We start from the raw sequence: 20,448 nt of genomic DNA, 5'->3' as shown, positions 1-20,448 counted from the left end.
TGAGCTGAGTTCTGTAAAGCTGGTTGTTTTGTAACGTGAACTCTGCAATTTTCAGCTAAATGTTCACGGACGTGGACACATTGCCGCCATCGAGTGCTGAGTTCTTTATGGTTGTGCTTGTGAATAGAATGTTTGCAAAACGCAAACGTGAACGTGAGGCTGTCTATTTGATGTTAAGGTGAAATGGTTTAAGTAGATCTCAGCCTTTTCCCTTGCCAACCAGCATTTTGTTACTGTTTCCCAGACAGCAGAAAGTGGATTGCCAGCGAGGGAAGGGTGATGCACCCCAGCCAACGATCCCTGCGTTCTCTGGAGAAACGATGCCAAGTAAGTGTTGATTGACAGAAAAGAAATAGGAACCAACTTTCCAAGAGAACGATCCTGAAACTGACGCTTGGAGAGTAAAAGGATGACTTTGTTTCTCCTCTCCCAGAGGTGTTAATCCCTGATTGGGAGGGGCGGCTCCACAGGGAATGGGTAACCTCTGGTACTTCAGCCAAATAGTCAATCTTTGTGGGTGAAACATTACTGACCTCGCCACGTCAGGTGCAGATAGCACCGATCCCAGAAAATAGTGTGTGGACCTAAAAATCGGTTCCAAACCTGGCGCAAAACCGTTTACGATCGTCCCGGTCCCATTGTAATGGCGGACACCGGAGCCTGCCCAGAATTGGGTGCGAGGCTGATTAGTCATATTTAAAGTAGTGTTTAAATATGCATAGCCCATTCAACACCGGATTCTCCCAGCTCCTGGGATCTTTCGACCTTCAGGCAATAAAGACAAGATAGGCAATAATCACAACTGGTCTCCACGAGCGAAGATCAGGCACGATGGCTACATCGGGGGGCTCTGAGGCCATTGAAGTCCCTGGATGGTCAGAGGCATGGCTAGGCAGTGCCCACCAGACACCTTGGCAGTGCCAGTTAGACACTTCCATGTGGAAAGGAAGTGCCAAGGGACCGAGGCCTGAGTGGAGGCTATGGCAGGAGAGCCTGAGTGGGGGCCATGTAAGGGGGCGGGGGGGCAATGCAGATAGGACAAGGTTGGGTGGGCTATGCAGGGGAGGTTCATGCAAGGGGAGTCGTGCAGGGGTGAAGCATAATGGGGGCACGATGAGGGGCATGTCGGGGTTCATGATGGGGCGGGCATGTCAAGGGTCAGGCCGGGGCACCTATCGGGAGGACCCCAATGCTGGTGACCCATGCCAGGGAGGGGGCGGGGAACATGTCATTATGGGGGGGGAGGTTCCTGATGTCTGTAGGGGAAGGAAGGGGTCTCTCATTGCACTGTGAGATCGGGGTTCATGTGAAATGGCACCCTAGCGCTGTGCAGCTGGGCTCACCGGTGTGGTTAAAGTTTTCAAGTTTAAAGTTTATTATTAGTCACAAGTAAGGCTTACATTAACACTGAATGAAGTTACTGTGGAATTTCCCTAGTCGCCACAGTCCAGCGCCTGTTTGGGTCAATGCACCTAACCGACACATCTTTCAGACTGTGGGAGGAAACCAGAGCACCCGGAGGAAACCCATGGAGAGACACGGAGAGAATGTGCAAACTCCGCACAGACAGTGACCCAAACCAGCAATCGAACCCGGGTCCCTGGCGCTGTGAAGCTTTAGTGCTAACCACTGTACTTTTACCTTGCATTTAGGCACTATAAGTGTGCCAGGGCAGCGCAAAGTGGGTGGGGCTTACAATGAAGTTACTGTGAAAATCTCCCAGTTGCCACACTCTGGCACCTATTCGGGTACACTGAGGGAGAATTTAACATGGCCAGTGCACCTAACCGACACGTCTTTTGGTCTCTGAGAGGAAACTGGAACACGCAGAGGAAACCCATGCAGACATGGGGAGAACGTGCAGACTCCGCACAGACAGCGACCCAAGCCGGGAATCGATCCCGGGTCCCTGGCGCTGTGAGGCAACAGTGCTGACCGTTGTGCCACCGTCCACGTATATATATAATTGCTTTATTATAATTCAAATGACTTCCAAATATTGAAACTTAATTTTTTTCCACTATAGACCGAACCTTTTGTCAATCCTCGAGCTTAAGCAAAGAGAAGAACTTAGATATCCTTTCAAACTTGCTCACAAGTTGGCAAGTCCAATCAGTGGAGGTAAGCTACTGCAGTCCACTAGCTGATGGATGTAAATTTTGCTGATCATTTTTAGATTCGTATTAATGCATATTTCTGGTCAAACGTTTTTGACAGCTGTTAGAAGCAATGCAGGCCATGTTACTATCAGAAGTCCAGAGGATTTTCAGAGCTTTGAGAAAGAAGCCAATCAGTTGCCAACCGGTGATTAAAGCGCAGAATGGCAACAGTGAGCCCCAGACAGTTCTGCAGACTGAACAAATCGAGTTACAAGATACACAACAAAATACAAGCACAGTCATGACCAGTAAGTGGAAACCTGTAAGGTTTGAACTTCCTCGGTAATATTTGTAACTCTGCACTGTAAGTCCAATATTTTCACATTTTAAGGTAACATTTATGGGTGTCTTTATTTCAACATTTAAATGTTGAATTCACTCCAACTAACATGATACTTGCACCGTTTTTTTCCTTTTTCTTGGGTGGCTTTCTATCAAAAGGGGATTGGAGTGATTTTTTTCGCAGTGATGGCGTGGTTCATCTATTTTAAATATGCCTTGCTATGATTACCATGGTCCATGAAGGGGAAAAAGTTGGAATGATCAAAATCTAATTTGTATGTATCAGAGCAAGGCTGGGTGATTGTAACGGTTTCAACAGCTTTCAGTTCTACTTTCAAGACTTATACGAATGTACAACACCAAACAAAAAAGGAGGAAAATAATTTATTTAGCACCCAACTACGTCCTTGAAACATATCCAAACTCAAACTTGAACTCAGCAGTGTGCCTCCATACTGCTTTCAGAAGTTGAGACTTTCCAATTCATTCATAGTTATCATCAGTTAGTAAAACTGCAGGATTGTATAAACTAAGTAGAATCATAGAATCCTACAGTGCAGAAGGAAGCCATTCGGCCCATCGAGTCTGCACCGACCACAATCCCACCTAATCCCTATCCCTGTAAACCCATGCATTTACCCTAGCTAATCCCCCTGACACTAAGGAGCAATTTAGCATGGCTAATCCACCCAACCTGCACATCTAAAGACTGTGGGAGGAAACCGGAGCACCCGGAGGAAACCCACACAGACACGGGGAGAATGTGCAAATTCCACACAGGCAGTGACCCAAGCCGTGAATTGAACTCGGGTCCCTGGCGCTGTGAGGCAGCAGTGCTAACCACAATTGCAATGCAACAGACTGAAAAGTTTAAAGCAAAAGAGAGAATCCTGAAGTCAACTTGAGTTTTCTGCTAAGTCTATAGGTGAAATCTTCTGATATTTAAGTGCTGGCTCTGGAGAGGAAAGCTGTGTGCTATTCCCTGACTGCACAATGGGCTTTACTCCCCAGATAATGCAGCACTTAAAATATAAAATGCTGGCAGGGAGTTTGAAGCTGTGACGCTGGTGCGGAGGAATCTGATACAATCAGCAAATGCCAGGTGCACAGAGATCGGGGCATCCTTTAAAAAAGCTAAAAATAATACTCCTCCCACCAAGGATATGGGGGAATCGACCCCCCCAACACACAAACCACACAAGCACCGGAGCAACCCCCCCACCCCACCCCACCCCCCTTCCACACAGAACCTCCCCAGAAGAGTCCCCTTGGTGTTGGCCCCGGCACAGCTGCTTGGCATGGCACTGCCGGGGACAGTGCTGGTTTAGTGTCAGGGGGCTGTGCAAGGGTGACACCAGGCAGTCCAAGGGTATTGCCTGGGTATGTCCCTCTCCCCCAGGGAGGGTGTACTTACTTGTGCATTACCCAGAAGGTTCCCTTCGACTGCTTCATGTTTTGAAATACCTGTTGTAAACCTCGCTGGGAATTCCAAATGTGTGAGGAACATATAGAATCCATTGAATCCCTGCAGTGCAGAAGGAGGCTATTCGGCCCATCAAGTCTGTACCGATTCTCCAAAAGAGCATCTTACCCACACCCACCCCATCCCCCCCCTCCAACTGCCCTATCCCCAGAACCCCACGCATTTACCATGGTCGATCCACCTGACCTACACCTCTTTGGACTGTGGGAGGAAACCAGAGTATCCAGCGGAAAGCCACGCAGACACGGGAGAGCCCACTAATATATAAAAATCGATTAAAGTGTATTGAAATAAGAGGGCGGGAACCTTATTATGTCATTGATGATGGCGGGGAACATTGGAGACGTCATTGGCGAGAATCTCGTTTTCCTATTCTCGTGAGATTTTGTGCCCACATCGCCGTTTGTGGGTGCTAAATTGCCTCCTATAACTTTGCACATTCTGCTCCTAAGGCTAAGGATTTGCATAGTGTCAGACAATGTTTAAAAAATTAAAATGAAGAAACTCATTGAAATTTTGCTCACAATTTGGAGGAGCTAATATCGTTGATGCTGATTATTATTGTTCCTCATTCACGGAATGTGGACATTGCTACCTGGGCCAACATTTATTGCCCATCCCTAACTACCCTACCTAGTTTGCTAGGAGACTTCAGAGGGCTCTTAAGAGTCAACCACATTGGGGCAGCACAATGGCACAGTCGTTAACACTGCTACCTCACAATGCCAGGGACCTGGGTGCAATTCCGGCCTTGGGTGACTCTCTGTGTGGAGTTTGTATGTTCTCCCCATGTCTGCGTGGGTTTCCTCGCACAGTCCAAAAATGTGTAGATTAGGCCGATTAGCCATAGTAAAACCACATTGCTGTGGCTCATGCAGGCCAGACCAGGTAAGGACGGCACATTTCCTTTCCTAAAAGACATTAGTGAACGAGATGGGTTTTTCCGACAGTCAGCAATGGTTGCATGGTCATCAGTAGATTCTTAATTCCGGATATTTTTTACTGAATTCAAATTCCACCATCTGCCGTGGTGGGATTCGAACCCGGGTCCCCAGAACATTAGCTGAGTTTCTGGATTAATAGTCTAGCGGTAATACCACTAGGCCATCATCTTCCCCAATTATGGGGATAAGGTGGGGAGAGGGCCGAGAGAAGATACTCTTGTCAGAGAGTCGGTGCAGACTTAATGGACCTCCTTCTGCATTGTATATTCCTTCAGAAGGAACTCTTCAAAATGCAGCTGATGAAAATACAACAAAACTTACTCCAACTTACAAATCAAAGAAAAGGTTTAATAAAGAAACATCATTACTCCAAACTTGGGGCCACTCCAAGTGATGCGCGATTAATTCACTCGGGAGGCTAGGTCGTACCCGGGAATAAAGGCTTTTATTCGCAACAAGAATAGAGCATACTGCTTAACAATACTATCCCAGACTAAGGGCCACTAGGAAGTAGCAGTGACCTTTATACTCCTATAAGAAGGCAAAGCCAAACGGAGTGTACCACAGAACAATGCTAACAGGTGGAACACCCCAACCCTAACCCCAACAGTAACAAGAGTAACATATGTACAAGTACCCATAGTGGTAACCATCTATGGTTCACCACATTCACCCCTCCTTTAAAAACAAAGGCCGGTGGGGTAAAAAACAATACGAACTGTCCATATGTTCACAAGTTCAGTCGTATCGGAGGTCCGCATCGTCCCTGCGACCTCCACAGCACTGGCTCCAGTGCCGGTTCTGGTGACCGTGGTGTCCCTCTCTCCGAGGTGGTGTCCAGTGACTCCTCCAGTTCCTCACGCACCTGTGGACCTCGAGGTGGCGACAATCTCCTGGACTCAGGCAAGCTGTACACGGGAGTAAGAGGATTAAGTGGAGGTCCCGATGCTGCCCGCGCCGTGTCAGGAGGGGAGAGAATGGGCAAAGGAATCCTAGTAAGAAGTTTAACAACACCAGGTTAAAGTCCAACAGGTTTATTTGGTAGCAAAAGCCACACAAGCTTTCGAGGCTCTGAGCCTCTTCTTCAGGTGAGAAGAAGGGGCTCAGAGCCTCGAAAGCTTGTGTGGCTTTTGCTACCAAATAAACCTGTTGGACTTTAACCTGGTGTTGTTAAACTTCTTACTGTGTTTACCCCAGTCCAACGCCGGCATCTCCACAAAAGGAATCCTAACCAGGGGTGCGGGAGTGACGGGGGTTTCCAGGTCCCCTGCAGGCGCCAGATCTCTGATAGAGACCGTGTCCTCTCGCCCGTCAGGATATGCCACAAAGGCATATTGAGGGTTGGCATGGAGGAGATGGACCTGTTCAACCAAAGGGTCGGACTTGCGGGCCCTAACATGCCGCCGCAGGAGGACAGGTCCTGAGTATGTCAACCAAGACAGCAGTGAGGTCCCAGAGGAAGACTTCCTAGGGAAGGTAAACATCCGCTCATGTGGGGTAGCGTTGGTTGCCGTACACAGGAGGGACCGGATTGAATGGAGCGCATCAGAAAGTACCTCTTGCCAACCGGAGACTGGAAGACCCCTAGACCTTAACGCCAGTAAGACAGCCTTCCAGACTGTAGCGTTTTCTCTCTCGACCTGCCCGTTACCCCTGGGGTTGTAACTCGTAGTCCTACTTGAGGCAATTCCTTTAGAGAGCAGGTATTGCCTCAAGTCATCGCTAAAAAACGACGAACCCCTATCACTGTGGATATAACTGGGGTAGCCGAACAGGGTAAAAAGACTCCGCAGGGCTTTGATGACCGTGGCAGAGGACATGTCAGAACAGGGGATGGCAAAAGGGAATCGGGAGTACTCGTCAACCACGTTGAGGAAATACACATTCCGATCTGTCGAAGGAAGGGGGCCCTTGAAATCGACACTCAGTCGTTCAAAAGGGCGAGTGGCCTTAATGAGGTGTGCCCTGTCAGGCCGGTAGAAGTGCGGCTTGCACTCTGCACATACCTGGCAGCTTCGAGTTATCGACCTGACATCTTCGATGGAGTAGGGCAGATTCCGGGCCTTTACAAAATGGAAGAGCCGAGTGATCCCCGGATGGCAGAGATCATTGTGGAGGGCCTGTAGCCGGTCCTCCTGCACACTGGCATGTGTTCCACGCGACAGGGCATCTGAGGGCTCATTGAGCTTCCTCGGACAGTACATGATATAATAGTTGTAGGTGGAGAGTTCGATTCTCCACCTCAAGATTTTATCATTCTTAATTTTTCCCCTTAACGTGCTGTTGGACATGAAGGCCACGGACCACTGGTCCGTGAGCAGGGTAAATCGTTTGCCAGCCAGATAATGGCGCCAATGCCGTACGGCCTCCACAATGGCCTGAGCCTCTTTTTCCATAGAGGAGTGCCGAATTTCAGGGCCTTGGAGGGTGCGAGAGAAAAAGGCGACGGGCCTGCCCGCCTGGTTAAGTGTGGCGGCCAGGACGAAATCAGATGCATCACTCTCCACCTGAAAGGGGATGGACTCATCGACAGCGTGCATCGTGGCTTTCGCGATGTCAGCTTTTATCCCTTCAAAGGCTAGGCGAGCCTCTGTTGTCAGGGGAAAAGAGGTAGACTTTATGAGCGGATGGGCTTTGTCCGCGTAATTGGGAACCCACTGTGCATAGTACGAGAAGAAGCCTAAGCATCTTCTCAGTGCTTTGATGCTAGTGGGTAGGGGAAGTTCAAGGAGGGGACGCATACCGTCTGGATCGGGGCCGATGACCCTGTTTTCCACCACGTATCCAAGGATTGCTAGGCGGTGCTTGTTAAATACGCACTTCTCCCTGTTATAGGTCAGGTTCAGGAGAGACGCAGTGCGTAAAAACTTCTGGAGGTTGGCGTCGTGGTCCTGCTGGTCATGGCCGCAGATAGTGATGTTGTCCAGGTACGGGAAGGTAGCCCGTAGCCCGTTTTGGTCCACCATTCGGTCCCTCACACGCTGGAAGACCGAGACCCCATTAGTGTCGCCGAAAGGGACTCTTAAGAAGTGGTAGAGATGGCCATCCGCCTCAAAGGCCGTGTATTTTCGGTCCTCTGGGTGAATGGGGAGCTGGTGGTAGGCTGACTTCAAGTCGATGGTGGAGAACACCCGGTACTGCGCAATCTGGTTGACCATGTCAGATATGCGCGGGAGAGGGTACGCGTCCAGCTGCGTGTACCTATTAATGGTCTGACTATAGTCTATGACCATCCGGGGCTTGTCTCCAGTCTTGACCACCACGACTTGTGCTCTCCATGGGCTAGTGCTAGGTTGAATGACCCCTTCCCTGAGGAGCCGCTGAACCTCAGATCGAATAAAGATCCGATCCTCAGCGCTGTAACGCCTGCTCTTAGTCGCGATGGGCTTGCAGCCTGGCTCGAGATTTTCAAATAAGGAAGGCGGGGTAATTTTGAGTGTCGAGAGACTGCATGTGGAGCGCGCTGGACAATTTGGAGACTGCTGTTCTCCCACTGAAAGTGGAGGGAGTGGCCCATCGTACTGCAGGGTCACACTCTTCAGGTGGACCATAAAGTCTAGCCCCAGGAGTACTGGAGCGCAAAGGTGCGGTAACACGAGGAGCCTGAAGTTCTCGTAAACTGTGCCCTGCACCGTTAAGGTTACCACACAGCTCCCAAGAACAATAACAGATCGGGACCTCGACGCCATAGAGATTGTCTGCCTGACAGTTTGCATGCGGAGAGCGCACCGTTTCACTGTATCCGGATGGATGAAACTCTCCGTGCTCCCGCTGTCAAACAAGCAATGTGTCAGGCGCCCGTTTACCTCTATGTCCATCATGGACTTGTCGAGTCTGTGAGGCTTGGCCTGGTCCAGGATGATTGACGCCACTGTTGGATCCTGAGTGTAACTGCAGGCAGCTGAGATAGTCGACGACGAGGACCCCTGCTGGTCTTCTGCGGCCGGTGTCGACCAAAATGGCTGCGCCCACGAATCGCACGTGGTCGATGGTGTTGAAAGCGGCGGCACCCGTAGGTCGCACGTGGCTTGCGTCGTCGTCATCAGAAATGGCGGCACCCGCGAATTGCATGTGGTTGAAGACATCGACGAGGCCGGAGACGAGGAGATGGATCCTGGGGAGTCACACGCAGCACTGCTAGGCTTGGAAGAGGTCTTTGCTCGGCACACTTTTGCATAGTGCCCTTTCTTCCCACAGGCGGAGCAAAACACCGTCCTGGCCGGACATCTCTGACGAGGGTGCTTCGCCAATCCGCAGAAATAGCACCCTGGGCCTCCTGGAGCTACCGCAGCCATCAGGTCTGAAGTTGAGAGCATTATCGCGCAGTTCCGAGGAGCCACCGGGTACAGTTGAGGCGGTGGCTGTACTTGCCACGATGTTCCCACGTGGTCGGTGGGGTAGGTTTCAAGACTTCTGGAGGCCGTTTCCATCGCATTGGCCAATTCTACCGTCTTAGCCAGGTCCAAGTTACCCTGCTCTAGCAGCCGTAGGCGAATATAGGATGAGCTGATTCCCGCCACGAACGCATCTCGGATCAGATCGTTGGTGTATTGAGTAGCCAACACCTCCTTGCAATTGCAGGCTCTGGCTAGCTGTTGAAGTTCGCGCAGGCACTGTCCGGTCGTTTCGCCGGGCTGCCGCCGTCGAGTGGCTAATAGGTGACGAGCATGGATTTCGTTCGGCAGTTTATGCTACAGCTTCTTGAGTAATTCGCTGGCCTCTTTGTAATCTTGGGAATCACGGATTGTTGCATACACAGTGTCGCTCACCCATGCGTGGAGGACCCGCAATCTGTCGGCGTCGGTCTGGACTGCTGTCGAGGCGTCGATGTAATCCTGGAAACACTTCAACCAATGGTCGAAAGTGTTCGACGCTCCCGCGGCACGCAGATCCAAGGTTAGCCGATCGGGTTTCAGCATCTGTTCCATTTTTCTTTCTCCGAACAAAATTTCGGTATTTTGTTGCGAATAAAATTGATGCGCGATTAATTCACTCGGGAGGCTAGGTCGTACCCGGGAATAAAGGCTTTTATTCGCAACAAGAATAGAGCATACTGCTTAACAATACTATCCCAGACTAAGGGCCACTAGGAAGTAGCAGTGACCTTTATACTCCTATAAGAAGGCGGAGCCAAACGGAGTGTACCACAGAACAATGCTAACAGGTGGAACACCCCAACCCTAACCCCAACAGTAACAAGAGTAACATATGTACAAGTACCCATAGTGGTAACCATCCATGGTTCAGTACCCATAGTGGTAACCACCTATGGTTCACCACACCAAGCTCTCCACAATTCTACATAGTTCCTTATTTATAGTGAATCACAGTGCCGGATTTAGGCATAAGCTAAACAAGCTACAGCTTAGGGCCTCACAATCCGCAGGGGCCTCACAAAATTTCGGCAGATTTACAATGAAGAGAACATTTAAGAGCGGATACCAGAAAAGAAAAAGAAAGCACCAGCTTGAAGAGCAACTCAAAAAATTACCAAAAGTTGACAGTTACTTTACTCCAAAAACAGATAAGGATCAGCAAAGTCCAAAACAATCACAGCCTAGTGCCTCTGCTACTGAGACAACAGAGTCTGGAATCTCAGCTGAGGAAAACACTGGAAGTGATGCAAATGTGAGCGTTGCAGAGCCGACATCCACAGTTGAAACAACAAAATTCACGAAACTCAATGATGTAGGTCAGTGGGGTGTCTTAACTGAGGATGAACTCCTCGGTTATCAGTAAATGCATCCTTGGTAATCAGTAAATGCATTCATTTGAAAATAATTTGTATTTTTCACTTTAAATACCTTGCTATTAAATAATTAAAAGGCATAATTATTTTTACCAATTTTTTTGTGGCGACCTAAGGTCCTGTTTTGGTGCGCACCTTTGTGAGACCTTTTGGTGTAACTTTTTAACAAGGGGCCTCCAAGCTTTATATAGCTTAGGGCCTCACCAAATCTAAATCCGGCACCGGTGAATCAGTTGGTCAGCTGACTATTACATCAGTCTGTAATTGGTTCATGTTTTACTGGGTGAGCTGACCCTTACATCTTGTTTCCATTGGTCACATTACATCCAATCAAAGTTGTTACCAGTTACAATCTAACACTGTAGGGATTCTATGATGATCTAAGATGCTGTGGATCTGGAGTGTGTGTCGGCCAGACCAGGTAATGACGGCAGATTTCCTTCCCTGAAGGACATTAGTGAACCACATGGGTTTTTAAGGATAATTGACAATGGTTTCATGGTCATCATTAGACTTTTTAATTCCAGATTTTATTCCCCCCCCCCCCGTGTCTCTGGTCCAGTGTCAATACCACTACACCGCCACTTTTGGTAATAGATAAAGGTAAAAGGTGCCTTTTCCCAGATCAGTTCAGTTGCTCACTGGTTCGTGTTATCTCGCTGACTGCAATTAGAGTTCTGCACCATAAAGATATCACCTTAAAATGAATACAATGATTTATGGCTTGTGTGGATTGGAGTTCTAGGTTCGATTAAGCTTTTACAGTATTAGGATATTAAAGAAACTCAATTGGATAAGCAGTTTGAACAAGTTCCGTTGACAATGAATATAAATGTTTTACATTCTGGAACGAGAGCATTTATATTGCGAAGCTTAGAAGAGAAGCCATAGTTGTAGCTAATAAATGTAGTAATTGAGTTAACAAAATGCACGCAGAAAGAGCCTGTAATTACACAGTGTTATATGTGAATCAATAGCATCGATATCAAAAGAATAGCAATGGGAGTAATTTGAACTCTTTGTTCATAATCCGTCGCGTGTCTGAGAATCCAAAGATTAATCCTGCTAAAAGAAATAAAATATTTAGAGGCTTCTATTTCAGGTTCATAACACTTCAGCACAGATTGGGTGTTTGGGGATTGCCTTAATGCTGCTGTATCCCCCTCCAAACAGACCTGCTCATCAAATCCACAACATTTAAAATCAACCAAGCAAGGTATTTTCTGATGGACCTGTTAAAAAAGATCAGTCTAAGAACGGAGTTCTCTGGTCGGCTGAGTTTGAATGTGTGAAAGCTGACGAGGGTGACAGTTTCAGCTGGGATGATGCAGCATTCATTTTCAGCCATCAGATTCATTTTGCCGCAAAGCGACACAAGTTTTTTTTCCCCCCCTTTGCCAATTAGCAAAATGCACAGCCAAAGAATGTACACGTCCTGTCTCTCATCAATACATCTCTCATCATTATATTTCTCATCATTATATCTCTCATCATTATATCTCTCATCAATACATCTCTCATCAATATAACTCTCATCAATATATCTCTCATCATTATATTTCTCATCATTATATCTCTCATCATTATATCTCTCATCAATACATCTCTCATCATTATATCTCTCATCAATACATCTCTCATCAATATAACTCTCATCAATATATTTCTCATCATTATATCTCTCATCATTATATCTCTCATCAATACATCTCTCATCATTATATCTCATTATATCTCTCATCAATATAACTCTCATCAATATATCTCTCATCAATATATCCCTCATCAATATATCTCTCATCAATATAACTTTCATCAATATATCTCTCATCAATATATCCCTCATCAATATATCTCTCATCAATATAACTCTCATCAATATATCTCATCAATATATCTCATCAATATATCTCTCATCAATATATCCCTCATCAATATATCTCTCATCAATATATCTCTCATCAATATATCTCTCATCAATATATCCCTCATCAATATATCTCTCATCAATATATCCCTCATCAATATATCTCTCATCAATATATCTCATCAATATATCTCTCATCAATGTATCTCTCATCAATATATCTCTCATCAATATATCTCATCAATATATCTCTCATCAATATACCTCTCATCAATATATCTCTCATCAATATATCCCTCATCAATATATCCCTCATCAATATATCCCTCATCAATATATCCCTCATCAATATATCTCTCATCAATATATCTCTCATCAATATATCTCTCAATATATCTCTCATCAATATATCTCTCATTATATCTCTCATCAATATACCTCTCATCAATATACCTCTCATCAATATATCTCTCATCAATATATCTCTCATCAATATATCTCTCATCAATATGTCTCTCATCAATATACCTCTCATCAATATATCTCTCATCAATATGTCTCTCATCAATATATCTCTCATCAATATACCTCTCATCAATATACCTCTCATCAATATATCTCTCATAAATATATCTCTCATCAATATGTCTCTCATCAATATACCTCTCATCAATATGTCTCTCATCAATATATCTCATCAATATACCTCTCATCAATATACCTCTCATCAATATATCTCTCATCAATATATCTCTCATCAATATATCTCTCATCAATATATCTCTCATCAATATATCCCTCATCAATATATCCCTCATCAATATATCCCTCATCAATATATCGCATCAATTTATCTATATAGATGTATGTGCAGACAGGCTTATTTGCATTTGTGTGTGTATAAAAATGATCAAAACATATGATCAACTCAAACTTTTATCAGCAGCATTTAGCTTTGGTACAGTACCAACCGCAAAAGCATTTGGTTAGTTCGACTGGACTGGGCTGTCAGCATGTTTTAACCGTGCTTCTGATTTCTTGTAAAATGACAAATAGATCTAACCTACTACACCTGAAGTGGGAGCAATGATGAAGCCAAGCATGTTTTCCTTTTCTCTAATTTAGATTAAAATCGGTGATTTTTCTTTACGCTTCAAAGTGAAGGCTGTCAGTTCTGGGGAATGGAATACTTTACTTCTTTTGGCATCTGATGTCAGCGTTCGGCAGTCACAGATCAGGTGCAACAGAACCAGCTGCAGAGTAGAGATCCCTCTGCTCTGCCCCAACAATATATCTTAACCTCAACCTCATTAAAACACCCCCTACTGCACTACTTGTGACATTTTCACTTCATACACCAGCCATCCTTCCGACCTTTCTGAGTGAGATTGCCAATTAGAGATGGATTATGGGCAGTTTTGTGCTGTGGGCTTACATCCGCGAGCAACTGAGCTGAAAGTGTCCAAACTCCCTTCTCCTGAGACCCTTACAGACTGCAGAGAAATGAGACTTTCATCCCCATTAGTCTGGGTTGGACTTGAGCCCAGTTCCCAGAGGGAAAGCAACAGTGTGCTAAACCACTGTGCCAACTAATCCTCCCCCCCAATCCCCCTTTTGTTCCATTGACTGGCACAATAAATTCAGGCCTGGCTTTGAATCGAGCGACATGAGGTTTCATGAGTAGGCCGGATTACAAACTCTAATTGCACAAGTTCGTTGGCTCCTAGTAGCCATCCCTCTGACCATGTCAGTTGCCTGGTCAAAATTTCTAAAGCAAATAAAGTTTGGTTTTATTCAACTTGCTTCAGAAATTGAAGTAAATGCCGTGTGAGATCAAATTTGATGTCCTTGGGGAAGAGTTATGTGCCAAGTTAAGTAAAACGCTACACGTGGAATTTTCCAGTCCCGCCAGGAATCATAACGGGCAGGATAGGACCATGCAAAGGTCCGTTGACCTCAGGCTGGAGTTTCTGGTCTTGGGGAGAGCAGGGCTGGAAAAACGCGCCCTACGACTCTCTATGACTCAGTTTAATTTTCTTGGCTCATAAATGCGCTTCCCAGAATGGAACTAAGCCTTCCAGAGCAATGGATGAGGTAACTGGGCTCATCTCCAGTGTCATCTGAGATAGTTGAAAATGAAAATCAGTTAGGTTCTATAATAAGCAAGAGATCCAGCTGGAGGGCAGCACGGTGGCACAGTGGTGACTGTGGCGGCATGGTAGCACAGTGGTTAGCACTGCTGCTTCACAGCTCCAGGGTCCCGGGTTCGATTCCCGGCTCGGGTCACTGTCTGTGTGGAGTTTGCACATTCTCCTCATGACTGCGTGGGTTTCCTCCGGGTGCTCCGGTTTCCTCCCACAGTCCAAAGATGTGCGGGTTAGGTTGATTGGCCAGGTTAAAAATTGTCCCTTCGAGTCCTGGGATGCGTAGGTTGGAGGGATTAGCGGGTAGAATATGTGGGGGTAGGGCCTGGGTGGGATTGTGGTCGGTGCAGACTCGATGGGCCGAATGGCCTCCTTCTGCACTGTAGGGTTTCTATGTTCTATGTTCTTCTTTCTATGTTCTATGTCTGTGTGGAGTTTGCACATTCTCCCTGTGTCGGCGTGGGTTTCCTCGGGGTGCTTCAGTTTCCTTCCACACTCCAAAGATGTGCTGATTACATGGACTGGCCATGTTAACTGCCCCCTTGGTGTCCCGGGATGTGTAGGTTAGTGGGATTAGTGGGGTTACGGGGATGGGCAGGCCTGGGTGGGATGCTCTGTGGTAGTTGGTGCAGACTCGATTGGTCAAGCTGCAGTTGCAATTTTACCAAAAATGTCAGTTCAAGGGGCAGCAGGTGACCCACAAGTGATAATTATATCCTATTTCAGCAACTGTTCGTAAGAAATTGTCTGCATTTCTTCAGGTTCTGCCGAACTTTATAGGTCAATGGACTACTTTGTGCTTGCTGTGCCTCCATTCCGCTGTTTCACATAGTTTCATGTGTTACTTGAAAGAGGGGAATGAGAAGGAAAGGTAATGATGCTAAAGAGGCAGAACCATAATGCCGTAGGACAACTCTCTCTGACTACCGTCTCGATCAGATACAGTGGGCCAAATTCTCCCAAAAAATGACCAAGTGTCATCTCTGGTGGAAAAAATGGTTAGAAATCTCCTGCGTGGGTCGCGCGATCCAGATCACAATTCACCCACACTTAGTCAGTTTTTTTGGAGCTTGGGGAGATTCCCACCGGCAAAGAGATGTGCAGGACCGAAAGACACCGGAATGAACAGCTCCTCAGAGATTGGGCTGCCATTTTCAAGTTGGCACTGCCAAGTTGGCACTGCCAGGGTTCCGGGGGCAGTACCAGGTCACAACCTAGCCAGGTCACTGGCCACCCAGGGGCTTCAATGTGTTCTTAATGCCTGATCTCCATTGGTGGAGACCAGTAATGATTGCTGCCAGGTTCCCATTGTGCCCAGAGGGTCGGTGAATCCTGGGATCCAGGTGAATGTGGCTTTAAGCCAAGCCTACATAGGATTTCAGTATGCTAATCTGTACCAATACCACGATGCCTCCCCATCCTCCTTCAAACCTGTCCTGGTCTCCCTTTCTTCTGTGCTGTCATCTCCTACTAGAGCACAGGCATAAGTTGAATAGTTTAACTGGTGAAATTCAGCTATCAGAATTCTGGCCATTGATATTGAGAAAACAGTAGCATACAATATAGGGGCTGATGTGGGGCTTCTACTAGTCAAGTTGCTACTAAAGAAAGTTTTGCCGGAAAGTGTCCAGCCTAATGGATAGCCATAAGAACTAGACAAATAATGTAAATCCAGTCTATTGTTTTGTGTGGTATTACACATTATGATGGGCCGAATGGCCTCTTCTACACTCTAGGGCTTCAATAATTCTATTGGTGCAGACTCAATGGGCCAAATGGCCTCTTCTGCACTGTAGAGATTCTATGATACATAGTATCATAAGAAATATGAGCAGCAGTAGGCCATTTGGCCCCTCAAGCCTGCCCCATTGTTCAGTAAGATCATGGCTGATCTGATTGTGGCTATAGCTCCACCTTATTGCCTGCCCCATAACATTTTTTCTGAAGAAGAGATATATGAGGCTGAATTTTCCCGTCCCAGCCGCCATGGGAATCAAAGCAGGCGGGACACGGACCATACAAAGATTGACCTCGGATGGAATTTTCTGGCACAGGCGCGAGCGTGGCCAGAAAATCCTACCCCTGGACTCCGAATGATAACTTTGTTTCTCACTCCACAGATGCTTCCAGACCAGCATTTTCATAACCCTTGACTCTCTTGCAAATCAAAAATCTGTCTAACTCAATCTTGAACAACATTTTCAATGGCCCAGCCTCCACTGCTCTCAGGAGTAGTGAATTCCAAAGATTGATGGCCTTCTGAGAGAAGTAATTCCTCCACATCTCAGTCTTAAATGGGAGATCCCGTATTTGAAAATTGTGACCCCTAGTTCTAGGTTTTCTCAGAAGGGAAAACATTCTCTCAGCATCTGCCCTGTCAACCCCCTCAGGATCTTACATGTTTCAATAAGATCACTTCTCATCCGTCTAAACTCCAATGGGTATAGGCCCAACCTGCTCAACATTTCCTCATAAAACAACCCCTTCATCCCAAGGACCGGCCTCGTGAGCCTTCTTTGAACTAACTCCAAGAATATGCAAGTATATCACTCTTTAAATAAGGGCGGCACAGTGATTAGCACAGCTCCAGGGACCTGGGTTGGATCCCCGGCTTGGGTCACTGTCTGTGTGGATTTTGCACATTCTCCCCGTGCCTGCGTGGGTTTCCTCCGGGTGCTCTGGTTTCCTCCCACAGTCCAAAGATGTATGGGTTAGGTTGATTGGCTGTGGTAAATTGCCCCTTAGTATCCCAGGATGCGTAGGTTAGAAGGATTAGTAGGGCAAATATGTGGGATTGCGGGGATAGGGTCTGGGTGGGATTGTTGTTGGTGCAGACTTGATGGGCTGAATGGCCTCCTTGTGCACTGTAGGGTATAATTCTATGAAAAACTGTACACAGTACTCTAGCTATGGTGTCACCAATGCCCTATAAAGTTGCAACAAGACTTCCTTACCTTTATACTCTGCCTCCTGCAATAAACATTCCATTTGCCTTCTTAATTACTTGCTGTACCTGCGGGCTAACTTTATTGATTGTATGAGGAGAGATGGCTAGTGCATTGTACTCTCTACTGCCCTTCAAATAGAGTTATGAGATCGTCAACATCTATCTGAACCAGTGTGCAAGGTCTGGCTTTCATGCCTCAAAGTACAGCACCCCCAACAATGCAATGTTCTCTCAGTACAGCACCGCAATGTCGGCCTAGATTATGAGTTCCAGCTCACATACCCCTGATCCTGCCAACTGAACAAATCTAACATATTTTCTTTAGTGGGCAGGTTTGATGATTTATTACACTGAATTGTTTTCACCCTGTAATCTCTCCTCTGTAGCATTGTCGAGTTACAGAGTTTTGAATTTATTGTATATTTTAGTCACCGCAGAGTCTTCTCCCAGGGTGATGTTTCATGAAGAAATATTTCTTTCCAAATCTCGCAGGGTCTTTGTTTCCTTTCAGACCACAATATTTTCTCACCACCAGGTGAACCTAAGTTTAAAAATCAATTGGCTTGCTGCTTACTTCACTGGATGTGCGGTTAGTGAAGTAAGCATTTGATGGCCAAATCTCAAAAAAAAACACTGTCCGAATTGTGTAGCTATGCTTGGGAAATGGGCAAAGTTTTTGTTCAATGATCAGTAAGAGTGGTACAAATCCCAAATCCAGTTACACACCTGAGTTTTGGTTATTTTTAAGAGTGCTGCATCAAATGGCTCTCAGATTTACAAAAGAGAAGTTACAAGATTTAATTGTATCGCAGCTGTCAATTTTGTCAGGAATTGCAGGAAGAGGCTTTACTTCAGTGACTCTGTTAGAGTAATTGCACACACTGAGAGAACAGTGCTATTTAATTCATCAGAGTGAAATGTTAGCTGTTACTGTGAGGAAGCAGCTGGTTCCAAGGACTCATTCTAATTTTGCTAGGAACACAGGAAGGCCATTCAGCCCATCGAGCCTGTTCTGCCATTTAATATGATCATGGCTGATACTTCAATTAATTTTACATCCACCATCCCCATATCGGGATCTTGATCAATTGGGCCAGTCGGCTGATGAATGGCAGATGGAATTTAATTTAGATAAATGCGAGCTGATGCATTTTGGTAGATTGAACCAGGGCAGGACTTACTCAGTTAATGGTAGGGCGTTGGGGAGAGTTACAGAACAAAGAGATCTCGGGGTACATGTTCATAGCTCCTTGAAAGTGGAGTCACAGGTGGACAGAGTGGTGAAGAAAGCATTCGGCATGCTTGGTTTCATTGGTCAGAACATTGAATACAGGAGTTGGGATGTCTTGTTGAAGTTGTTCAAGACATTGGTAAGGCCACACCTGGAATACTGTGTGCAATTCTGGTCACCCTATTATAGAAAGAATATTATTAAACTAGAAAGAGTGCAGAAAAGATTTATTAGATGCTACCGGGACTTGATGGTTTGAGTTATAAGGAGAGGCTGGATAGACTGGGACTTTTTTCTTTGGAGCGTAGATGGCTTAGGGATTATCTTACAGAGGTCTATAAAATAATGAGGGGCATAGATCATCTAGAAAGTCAATATCTTTTCCCAGAGGTAGGAGAGTCTAAAACTAGAGGCAATAGGTTTAAGGTGAGAGGGGAGAGATACAAAAGGGTCCAGAGGGGCAATTTTTTCACACAGAGGGTCGTGAGAGTCTGGAACAAGCTGTCGGAGGTAGTAGTAGAGGCGGGTACAATTTTGTCTTTTAAAAAGCGTTTAGACAGTTAGCTGAGTAAGATGGCTATTGAGGGGTATGGGCCAAGTGGGGGCAATTGGGACTAGTTTAGGAGTTTACAAAAAAGGGTGGCTTGGACAAGTTGGGCAAAGGGTCTGTTTCCATGCTGTAAACCTCTGTGACTCTATGACTCTAACCCTTTATGTTATTGCAAATCAGAAATCTATCAATCTCGACCTCAAACATACTCAATCACTGAGGTTCCGCAGCCCTCTGGGGTTAGAGAATTCCAAAGGTTGACAACCCTCTGTGTAAAGAAATCTTTACTCATCTCGGTCCTAAGTGGCAACCCTCTTATTTTGAAATTGTGCCCCTTGGTTCTAGACTCTCCAACCAAGGCAAACATCTTATCTGCATCTACCCTGTCTTTCCCTTGACATATTTTGTAGGTTTCAATGAGATCACCTCTCATTCTTTGAAACTCTGGAGAATACAGACCCAGTTTGCTCAAACTCTCTACGTGGGACAGTCCTGCCATTGAGTTGAGTTTGCTATTTTGAAATTAAATGAATAGCGACTACTCCTAAGAGGTGACACTCACAGGGTTTTTTATTATTTTAAGTGGGCGGCACGGTGGCACAGTGGTTAGCACTGCTGCCTCACAGCACCAGGGACCTGGGTTCGATTCCCGGCTTGGGTCACTGTCTGTGTGGAGTTTGCACGTTCTCCCCGTGTCTGCGTGGATTTCCTCCGGTTGCTCCGGTTTCCTCCCGCAGTCCAAAGTGGGTTAGGTGCATTGGCCGTGCTAAATTGCCCCTTGGTGTCCTGGGATGCATAGGTTAGTGGGATTAGCGGGGTAAATATGGGGGGTCACAGGGATAGGGACTGGGTGGGATCATTGTCGGTGCAGACTTGATGGGCCGAATGGCCTCCTTCTGCACTGTAGGGATTCTGTATCTAATTTTTGTATCTTCTGTGTTTCATAAAATATGAAAGGTATGAGGAGATGTGAGAAGGAACTGTTTTATGCAGTGAGTTGCAATGACTTGGAACTAGCTGCTGATGAGATTGCTGAAAGTAGGGAGTCAGGATTTCAAAAGGAAATTGGATGGGCACTCGAGGGAATTTACT

At 46.2% G+C, this 20,448-nt stretch overlaps 1 protein-coding gene across 1 annotated transcript in view; it reads left to right on the top strand.

The window, feature by feature from the left end:
* Positions 1-20,448, top strand: part of LOC144511255 (WD repeat-containing protein 72-like) — a 294,675-nt gene that overhangs the window by 185,400 nt on the left and 88,827 nt on the right. The window contains exons 16-18 of the mRNA XM_078241380.1: positions 245-327; positions 2,027-2,121; positions 2,218-2,407. Coding sequence (XP_078097506.1) covers positions 245-327; positions 2,027-2,121; positions 2,218-2,407 — 368 coding nt within the window. The remainder of the gene's footprint in view (positions 1-244; positions 328-2,026; positions 2,122-2,217; positions 2,408-20,448) is intronic.

The sequence above is a fragment of the Mustelus asterias genome, chromosome 24 (assembly GCF_964213995.1).
Source record: "Mustelus asterias chromosome 24, sMusAst1.hap1.1, whole genome shotgun sequence".
NCBI lineage: Eukaryota > Metazoa > Chordata > Chondrichthyes > Carcharhiniformes > Triakidae > Mustelus > Mustelus asterias.
This window is presented reverse-complemented; position numbering and strand designations above follow the sequence as displayed.